The sequence below is a fragment of the Brassica oleracea genome, chromosome C6 (assembly GCF_000695525.1).
Source record: "Brassica oleracea var. oleracea cultivar TO1000 chromosome C6, BOL, whole genome shotgun sequence".
Classification (NCBI taxonomy): Eukaryota; Viridiplantae; Streptophyta; class Magnoliopsida; order Brassicales; family Brassicaceae; genus Brassica; species Brassica oleracea.
In genome coordinates, this window is record NC_027753.1 from 20,309,324 (window position 1) to 20,320,008 (window position 10,685).

Sequence of the window (10,685 nt, forward strand, 5' to 3'; positions counted from 1 at the left end):
GTAGCTAAATTACGACTTATTTACGTGGAAAGTTTACGAGGAAATGACGAGGAAGGTTAAATGAGTATTTTACGAGGAAATACTTTCGAGGTATTTACGTGAATTTTACGAGGAAATACTTTCGAAATATTTACGTGTAATTTATGAGGAACTCCTTTCGAGGTATTTACGAGGAAATATAACGACCTCCTTACGTGGAATGTTTACGTGGTCTTTACGACGAAATGATATACTTCGTATTTACGACGAAATGTTTTCCTAAATTGGCGAGAAAATATGCGTTAGGACGAACGAGTAACGACGAAACGTGCTTCCTCGCTAATTCCTCGTAAAGCCTCTTTTACGACGAACTCACAAGGAATACCGCCGTCGTTAATCTCATGTTTTCTTGTAGTGAATGCAAATAAAATCGTTAGATGAATTCTCATAAGATATAAATTATTGGTCGTTAAATTATCTATTTAATATTTTATAATGTAAAATAAATTAATGTTTTATTATAGAAGAACTCCAGCTATAAATACTGGTGAAAATGAGATTAGAACCAGTAAACATCTCCTAAGTTTTGCATTCATATATTGAGCATTAAAAAAAAATTAACAAAAAAAAGTTTTTTGACTGAAACTTTCAAAGGTAGCAAACGGCCCTCATTAAAGCTCTGGACGAGTAAATTATACGTAGCGGACCAGTAAAATCTTATTCTTATCTTTTGGGGTATGTTCTATCCCCTCTTATTGCAAGAACCCTAATTAGCTCCACGGTTAAACTTGTGTTTCTCTTCACGAACGAATTAAACTCTCTAGTAAAAGCAATCTCCTTCATGTGACGTATGACATAACACCGAGCTTCATCGTGGAGGGTTTTCTCACGAGGATCGTCTTTCGAGATTTCAAAAATATCAAGAGCATTCCCAATGTTAAGTGAAGACATAAGTTGGTACCTACATAGATCTCGTAATAAGGGGATGCTGTACAAATTAGCTGCAAAATATAACGACCTTGCATGCTTCTTCAACTTCTCGGAGTACTGTATGGAGTTTCCAACGTACATGAACTCGATAAAAACCTCTAGCGCTTCATGGTTCATTCCGTAGAGAATGATCGTCTCCTTCTCTTTACCATCACCATCAAAAAGCTCTCTGAGTTCGTCTGATCTTGCTCCCTAGGATATATCACTAAATCAGTTAGCCATAAAATTGGGCGACGTTTTTTGCATGCAACACTAATAATTGAAAGTTACATACCAAAATAACTTTATTGGCGGGGATAGGATCTTCGTGATCATCCTCGCCAGCTAAACACAGTACATCGGGGTGCCATTGTTCTTTAAAGATCTTCGCTAGACCATCATGGAAAAGATCCATGTTCCTTTGATGATCGGCCATACCTTTAGTTTATTAAGAAAACAAGCAGACGATTGAGAGAGAATAAAACAAATAGGTTTAAATTTAGTTAGGCAAAAGTATGATCAAAGAAAGCTCGAGTAGATCACCGTATATATAAATAGAGACAGTTTGCCATTCCTAACTAGGAATGCTAATCCCTTACAGAAACGAAATAGGATTAAATTATGTTGTTTTACTATAGTGGGCTTTTATTAGAGCATCATTAACCTAAAAATCCACTCTGATTTCTTAATGATTTTTTAGAATTAAATGGTACTTAAGAGATTTAGTTAAGAGACACCAACATTTTTGTGTTCCAATAGGAGTTTCTTATTTAGGGGTTCTTAAAAAAAAATAAAAAATTTAACATTGTTTAATTAAAGCTAAAATTTATTTATTAAATAAATATTATAAAAGATAACATTTTAAACATAATTTTTTTAAAAAAAACATAAAAACAAAGATTAGCAAAAAAAGGAAAATAATTTGAAAGAAGCATCTGAGCTCAATTTTTATATTCGTCACGTCCAAATTTACACTATATATATTCAATCAAATCAACTTTCAGTTGTTGATGCATTTGTCCATCACGAATTCTAGTTCGAATACCCATTATATTGACGATAAATCGAGTTTATTTAAAATAATGTTTTTTTTGAGAAAAAAATATATGTATAGAGGAGTATAAACTAAAAAAAAATGAGGACAAAACTTTGACCTTTTTCTCTTATGTGTCCACCAAAGTGTTAGACAATGGAAGGGTACAAACAAACAAGAACGTCTCAAATAATGGCTCACAATACGAGTGAAATATTTGATTCTTGCTTGATTCAATGTTCAGATTTTCAATTTTCGTGATGATAAGTGGTATTTCTAAGCAAACTTCTTTTGTTCAGATTTATCTATCAGTTACAGAGTGATGGACACTAGTATAAAATGATGTGAACAAAATAGAGTCGCTACCTACTACTACTACTACTACTTCATCTGAAAAAAATTTAAGAGACGATATAAGAAGCAGACATTCAGAAGAGGTCTTCTTTGAGAGTGAACTCAGCTGAACCGAACCGCCAAGCCAGAGGTGTGGAAGGCATCATCATCATCATAAAGCCAGGCGGAATTGGGGAGCGCCATGGAGTTGTTGAGCTCTTCAGCCAATCAGTCAACTTGGGAGATGGTATCTCTTCTGGTTCTTCACAAGTCAGTTTGTTCTTAGCATCCATCTGGAACCAAAAAAACACAAAATCTCTCATAAGTCATAACTAAAGCAAGTCTCAAGAGAGACACATTGAAACGGAGTCAAGTACCGTTTCTTTGTCATGCTTGAGATGCTTTACCTTGATGCTGGTAGAATCTGTGTAAAAACAAAAGGAACAAGCTTAGCACACAAGTTCACAAGTAAAGACTGGTGGCTACCATCAGAGCTTACCCTGGTGGAGTAGAATATCAGCAGAGAAGTGATTGTTCCAGAGACTCCGCTGCTCTTTGATGCATTTTCTCTTTTTTTCTCAGCAGAGAAGTGATTGTTCTTTCGCTTATCCACAGACCACGATTAAAGAAGGTTAAACAGCTCGGCTATTTGATGCGCAAAGTATTAACCTCAAAACCAAACTTCTCATGTTCTGTACCTATCCTGCAAACTCAAAACGTCAAGTTAGCTTCATGGTATAATGGTCCAACACACAAAGCAATCTGTATGAGCTTAAAAACAAAAAAACAAGGTAGCACACGAACACATACAAAGACATTTAACAAAACAGTACCTCCATTTTTGCTTTGGTTTGCAACCAGAGGCAAAATAAGCAATGAGATCCTCTCTCGTAAGCGACTCAGTCGCAACCACAGATTCCTCTATTGGAGCACACAAGACGGATCACTTAACCAATTAATCAAAAGACCATCAATACTTTCTTTTCAAACAGACAGACATGTTAATTTGTCAAGATGTTGTGAAAGAAACAAATTCCCCTAAACTAGCGAAAAGCATACAGCTTTTGAACAACTCGAGAATCAATTTCAACAAAGACTCCAACTTTCATATAGATATGTTAATCAAACCCTTAATAACAACTGTAGTAACAAACACTCAATCAAAATCAGCATACCTGAAACTTCAAAGGCTTTAGCACCTTTGATACTAATGGAGCTCGCAGCAATGGTTTCTCCAGGAGTCATAGAATGATTTATCCCTGCAACATTCTAATTGGGTCACCAAAAGTTGGAAACTTTAACAAGAAAAAATGAACAAAATCATAACCAATTCTTCCTCACGTTTGAGGAGCACAGACATGGACACTGTAGAGACCTTCGTTAACCAAAGCCTCAACGAGAGAGACGACTCCAATCGAATCAATCCCATAGCCGTTTGTGACTAAAACTCAGTTTCCCGAAAGAAAGAATGGTGGAAGAAGAAGAAGAAGAAGATAGAGATCTGACTCTTCCTGTCTCTCCTTTTCTGGTCCGTCATGGAGAGCAAGAGCAACGCAGATTGATTCCGTGAGAGAGAAAGAGACGCGACGAATGATGGACACGTGTCTCATAAGAGACTGACCCTTGATTAAGAGACGTTCCTTCTCTTAATGCATAATTTTTTTTTTTTTAATTCTAAAAACATTAAAAACCCACCTAAGCAACCGGCATTCGGGTACCCGTTAGCGTTCGGATCGGGTTTTTCGGATTTCGGTTCTTTTTTATAACCCCTCACAGGTCTCATTCTAGTAAATTTACAAGTACGGGTCGGGTTCGGATATAACACATCGGGTTCGGGTCGGTTTTGTATCACATCATAGAACCCATAAAGTAATCATATATCATTCGGATTCGGGTTATATCGGATCGGTTCGGATGTACCAAAATAAAATCTAAAATTTAAAAGCAAAACATAAGAAATATATACTTATGTATATATAATTAAGTATTTAAAGTAGTTATTTAAATTTTAAATACTTATTGTTAGATACCATATCAAAATAAATATGAAATTGAATATTTGAAGTATATATTCATGTTTCATATAATTATATTGTATATTAGTTTGAACATTCGGAACGGTTTCTTCGGATATCTTTTCGGATTTTTTGATTTTTTCGGTTTTTCGGGTTACCCGTTCTGGTTCGGTTAATAATACTTCGGGTTCGAATATGTTTTGTACCACCTTACAAGATCCATTCGGATATTTTTTACATTTTGGACCGGATACGGATCGGGTTTTTCGGTTCGGATTTCGGATTATGGATTTTATGCCCAGGCCTAGCTTTAATGGTGCTCTTACACATAGTCCATGTAATATGAACGTGAAATATGTACACCGACGGCAAGTAGTAAATTCATTTAATTCGAAAAAGTTATGAACCGTAAAGTCTGCAACTTAAAACTTAAGAATCACTGACACTATATATGCATAGTGGCCGAGCACTTCTTTTGGTCACATTTGAAAAGAGATGTGGAACAATTTTGTGAAAGATGCATCATATGCCTTAAGGCCAAGGTCACATTCCTCATGGTACAACCAAAATATACAAAAAAAAATACACTAAAATTTTCTATCTCACTAATCTAGTCACGTCTCTTGCTTCTTGTTTCCGTCAAGAACGCCCTAGTAATTTGAACGCATAAATGTTGATTTTTCTGAGAAAAAGCTTCGTACTTGTCCAAGACAATGATGTCGTCCATGTTCTGTACCACAAACCCTATAGCAGCTTCCTTCAGCCTCTTGCTCGAACCAAGATCCGAGACATCAAGAACGTCAAGAACACTATAGAGGTTTTCAAGGAACTAAGCATATGTTTCTCGCAGAACTCTTGCAAGTAATGAATCATGTACTTATCAGCTGCAACAAACAAGGCATATACATGTTTCTCCAACTTGTCTGAAGCCAATGTGCCGGTGTATAGAAACTACAAGAGAGCTTGAAGTTCCTCTGAGTTTAGTTCTTGGAGCGTTATGGCGTATTCTGGAGCGGTTTTGTACTTGTCTGAATCTAGAATGTTCTTGAACAGATTTTGAAGCCTATAAAGCACAAAATATTATCATATATAGAGTTATAGAATAATTAAGTCTCGATTGAAAAAAACAACTTTGAACGGTTGCGTTATTTTATGTTAAAAATCCTATATTAAGAATCTATTTTATTCTTCTTTTATGAATATTTCATATTAAGAAAATCCTATATAGATTTAAAAAAAAAAATTAAAACAACCACATACAACGATAAGTAATTTGTTTTTATAAAAACTCTATAAATTGTGGTTTCATGTGAATGGAAGGGATAACACATATAAATGTAGAAAATAACCATAAACCCCGAAAAAGATCATTAAAATTACCAACAAAGCTCTATGTGCATGGATTGGAGGTCCATCATCGCCGGGGTATAAAAGAATATCAGCATGAAGCCTTCTTTGAATCCCAAAACAAAGCTGCTCACGAAGACTATTCTCTTCTTCTGCTTGTCTTCAGTTTCTTTCATATTTTCCATCCATTTGATCACCTTCTCAAATGGTTGCGACTGGAATATAATAAAAATTCATGTAATCTAATTGATATATAAAAACTTTGACAGCTTATTGAAAACCTAAGTGAGAATACATAATGGAGTACCTCACGAGAAAACAAAGGAGAAGAAGAAAGAGAGGAGCCATTGTTGACGGCGGACTTAACGGTCAATTTTTCATGATCTTCTTTTGAGCCCTCAAGCTTCTTGAGCAGTGCGATAGTGGTTCGAGCACCTTCATAGCATGATCCGCATATCGTGTTCCTCGGTGGTCGTAAAATAGATGGCTTTGTGGTGCAAATTGAACAATCCATTTTCTTGGTTTTGTAGTTTTTGTTTTGTTTTTCTCTATCTTGCAGATTTTTGGAGTAAAGTTGAGGATTTGAAGAAGGTCGACAAAGGAAGATGATGGACGAGCAGTTTCTTGCTTCGAACTCAAGTTGTTAAATTATTATTCAAGAGTTGGTTAGAGATGGTTACGTTCTTGAAACATTTTATATACAAATTTCATTTATAACCAACTCCGTGATTGTTTACGTAAAGAGTTGTTGAGCATAATTTAACAAATACAACGACGAGAGATCAAATGATTAATTCACGAAAAAACGTTATTATGGGGAGCAGTCTAGTTGGAACTTGGAAACTTCAATGGATTTTATAATGGATAATAAAACTATTAATTAGTTTATTTGTATGCTGGATATGCTTCATATGTACATGATCGATGATGAGTTAATTAATGAAGAATTGATTAGAAAGGAAATAAGAATGTGGAGATTTGGGATATGATAGCTCCAAAAGTTAAAAGACTTGGAAGTTGGGAAAAAGGAAATGACTTTCCAACGATTCAACAGCAAATATGTGTAGTGCAAGCACGTCGCCCCTTCCGTATATAATTATATATACTAGTGGTATTTAGGCGCTATGCACCGGGTTCATATGTTTAATTCTTACATGAATTTACAATTTATTTTATGATCTTAGTAAATAGAATATGTTCAAAAATATGAAAATAAAAATATGTTGAAAGAGAATGATATATTTTTCTGATCTATTTGATAGTAGTTAGCGACTATAAGGTATTACTTTGTTTTGAAGTTGATTAGTTCAGAGTAAAATAGCATAAATGGTTGTGACTAATCGATTCAATAAATTAAAAATAGAATAAAAAACTGATAGTCGTAACAAAATTAATTTACTTGAAATTTAAACATAAAGTAAAGTTGATATTTTATTTAGAGAACATACTTATACTGTTAAGTACCATGTGGACAGTATATAGAAGGAACGGTATTTGAATCTTTATTTTATTTAAGTACCAGATAGTACCTAGCAACGGGTGAGCAAATGAGCAAATAATATAAATATTATTTAAATGTAGCAAACTTTTGAAATTTTAACTTTAATTTAAAATAATATTAAATTTTACTATTTCTTATTTTTTCAAAAAAATTGCTATATGTTTTATTATTCCATTTAGAGATTATATACTTGTTCGACCATTAATATTTTCATGAAAATTGATATGTTTTAATTTTTTAATTTTTTCTTCTAATTTAACTATGATAATAAGAATAAATTTTTTAAAAAAAACAATTGTCTACCGACGGGTGAGCAAATGAACAAATAATATAAATATTATTTAATTGTAGCAAACTTTTGAAATTTTAACTTTAATTTAAAATAATATTAAATTTTACTATTTCTTATTTTTTCAAAAAAATTGCTATATGTTTTATTATTCCATTTAGAGATTATATACTTGTTCGACCATTAATATTTTCATGAAAATTGATATGTTTTAATTTTTTAATTTTTTCTTCTAATTTAACTATGATAATAAGAATAAATTTTTTAAAAAAAACAATTGTCTACCGACGGGTGAGCAAATGAACAAATAATATAAATATTATTTAATTGTAGCAAACTTTTGAAATTTTAACTTTAATTTAAAATAATATTAAATTTTACTATTTCTTATTTTTTCAAAAAAATTGCTATATGTTTTATTATTCCATTTAGAGATTATATACTTGTTCGACCATTAATATTTTCATGAAAATTGATATGTTTTAATTTTTTAATTTTTTTTCGAATTTGACTATGATAATAAGAATAATTTTTTTTAAAAAAACAATTGTGGTCAAAGTGGTCCCAAATATTTCTTTACATTGATAACCGAATAGTAACAGATTAGCGCGACAAACTTAACTTATTAAAAGCAGTGACATGGTTTAAGAAAAATGTCTTAGTTCAAACTTGTTAATCTCATTGTTTCTCTTCTTCTTTGTGGAGCGCCCTTCCTCCAGAATTGCTGCATCCTCTCCTGTATTCTTGTCAGCTACATGTGACTCATTTGGTTCACTTGGAGCAACTGTTTTCCCATCACCATTCCATCAGCAGTGCTTCCTCTAATGTCCGAGTCCCTCATGTTCTCACATGGATGACTTCTTTTCACAGCTCTACACCGTGCATGTAATCACCGGGTTGTCATTGCCACCCTAGCACATTTAGCATAATGCTTTTGCGATTGGTGTAATTGCAAATTTGCGTACCGGAGATTGTAGGTATGACATTGTTATTTTTTGACATTGTTATTGTAGGCATGACATTGTTATTTTCACATTTGTCCAAACTTCACAATCATTAACCTTTTATGTCTAAGTTGTAATCTGCGGTTGGTATTTTGTTAAGTTTTTATTGATTTAAGATATAACGTTCATAAAATCTGAATTTAGTAACAGGCCATTGCAAAAACTTACTAATACGTGAAGATATTATAATAATTATAAAATTATCAAATAAATTAAATAACTTAGTTATTTTTTTATGTAAATAGATAGTTTTCATATATTTTTGTTTTCGATAAATTGTTTTAAGAAATGTCTGATTCATGTGTGGGTATGGGTCTTCGAGTTGCACTCGGAAAGGTTCAACTTAATTAATGGAAAATTGCAATAGGAGGTAAAGGTGTAAACATAAGCAGTATTTAGGGAAAAACATAAGCAGTAGGAATGCATGTGATCCATATTATCTTCAGGTACATGTAGTTAAGGAATTTCTTCATCTGCTCGTAGTAAAAGCACCGGTTGCAATGTTTGTCCATGTCATTGATGTGACACCTACTTGACGGTTTGAGGAGCTCTGTATTGGTGATATATCAAAAACTCAACTCGGAGCAGTGAAGATGCATTATTTACATCAAAATATTTTGAAGAGAATTAATCTACCTGACACTTGAGTTCAAGCTCTTGGTTCCTTAGCAGTGGATAACGCTCCAGCCATAGTGCCTGGGATGTCGCCCATCTCTCTGAATCTGATCAAGAGCATCGCCGAGCTGGAGGCCAACATTATATAAATCTGATCTAATATTATTATATATAATCATATGAAGTATATGCAAAAAAAAATTGTAGAACAGTTACCGAATAGCCTTCTCAAGCAATGGGGTCATCTTCATCAATCATATGATAAGACTTTGTCAAGACAGTGTTCTTAAAATAGGCATCTGAGTTAAAAAAAAATCTCAAGTTTGAATCCTTTAGACTCTTCAGTGTAGGACCATTTAACATCTTTGACCTGACGTTAAGAACATCAAGCTACAGTTATTGTCCATGGTAATGGTTGGGAGTTGTGCATACAAAATGAATACCAAAATTGCATATAGAGTACCTCCTTAGAATTATTGCATATACACTACAAGAAAACACAAGCTTAACGACGAAAATTAACGAGGAAAAGTAATTATCGTAAAATTACGTCGAGTTTACGAGGAAATTACGTGGACAAATAAAATCAGCGTTATTTCCTTGTAAAGTAACGACGAAACCGTTTCGTCGTAAAGTCGGTGTAAAGTGACGTGTCTTTTACGAGGAAATACGCTTTTCTCGTAAATTCGACGTAAAATTAGCGTATTTTTTATGAGGAAATAATTTAAGTGTACTTAGCGAGTAAATTTTGAATCCACCAACTTTTTAGTTGTAACACGTTTTTTTTCGGCCACCTAACTAATTTTCGTCGTAAATTCCTAGGAAAATTAGAACAACCAGATTCGAAAGTTTCCTAAAAATATGACGTTTTAACATCATTTTAAACACACCAACAAGAAAAAAAAACGTGAAAGAGAAAAAATGTCGGCCTCCGGGAATATTTTTGAGTTGCGGAGGTGGATGTATATGCATAGAGATGCTAACGGGAGAGTGACGAAAGAATACCTTGCGGGGCTGGAGATATTTATGCATCAAGCAGATAAGATGTTCTGTCCTTGTCGGAAATGCAACAATTCAAAATTGGCAAACCGTGAAAATGTTTGGAAGCATTTAATAAATAGAGGTTTCACGCCAAATTACTATATCTGGTTTCAACATGGGGAAGGTTATAATTATGATCATAATGAAGCTAGTAGTAGTAATAGCAATTTCCAGGAAGAACCAGTTGATCATCATTTGCATAATGAACATAGTTACCATCAGGAGGAGATAGTAGATTATGATAGGGTTCATGATATGGTAGATGATGCATTCGTAGCTCATGATGAAGATGAAGAACCTAATATTGATGCAAATTTTTTTTATGAAATGTTAAACGCGGCGAATCAGCCACTTTACAGTGGTTGTAGAGAAGGTCTCTCTAAATTGTCGTTGGCTGCTAGAATGATGAATATTAAAACTGATCACAATCTACCTGAAAGTTGCATGAATGAATCGGCAGACTTGCTTAAAGATTATTTGCCGGAAGACAATGTGTCTGCTGATTCTTATTATGAGATTCATAAACTGGTTTATAGTCTTGGGTTGCCTTCGGAGATGA

General features: G+C 33.5%; 1 protein-coding gene, 1 long non-coding RNA gene and 1 pseudogene across 4 annotated transcripts; all 3 read right to left on the reverse strand.

Moving 5' to 3' along the window:
• Positions 1 to 648: 648 nt before the first annotated feature.
• Positions 649 to 1,384, reverse strand: LOC106299807 (putative BTB/POZ domain-containing protein At2g40440). The gene is made up of 2 exons (XM_013735819.1): positions 1,244 to 1,384; positions 649 to 1,161 (listed from the first exon to the last, which is right to left on the reverse strand). The coding sequence occupies exons 1-2, from the start codon at positions 1,382 to 1,384 to the stop codon at positions 703 to 705; spliced, it is 600 nt and encodes a 199-aa protein (XP_013591273.1). The 3' UTR covers positions 649 to 702.
• An 870-nt stretch (positions 1,385 to 2,254) lies between these two features.
• LOC106298678 lies at positions 2,255 to 3,912 on the reverse strand. 3 transcript variants are annotated; one of them, XR_001261530.1, is made up of 6 exons: positions 3,656 to 3,912; positions 3,490 to 3,573; positions 3,148 to 3,235; positions 2,814 to 3,017; positions 2,692 to 2,738; positions 2,255 to 2,607 (listed from the first exon to the last, which is right to left on the reverse strand). It is a non-coding gene; the product is annotated as an uncharacterized LOC106298678 (long non-coding RNA). The 3 variants fall into 3 exon arrangements; XR_001261531.1 differs by having other exon boundaries at positions 3,148 to 3,260; XR_001261529.1 differs by having other exon boundaries at positions 3,148 to 3,573.
• Positions 3,913 to 4,939: 1,027 nt separating this feature from the next.
• Positions 4,940 to 6,234, reverse strand: LOC106299705 (annotated as a pseudogene).
• Positions 6,235 to 10,685: the final 4,451 nt, after the last annotated feature.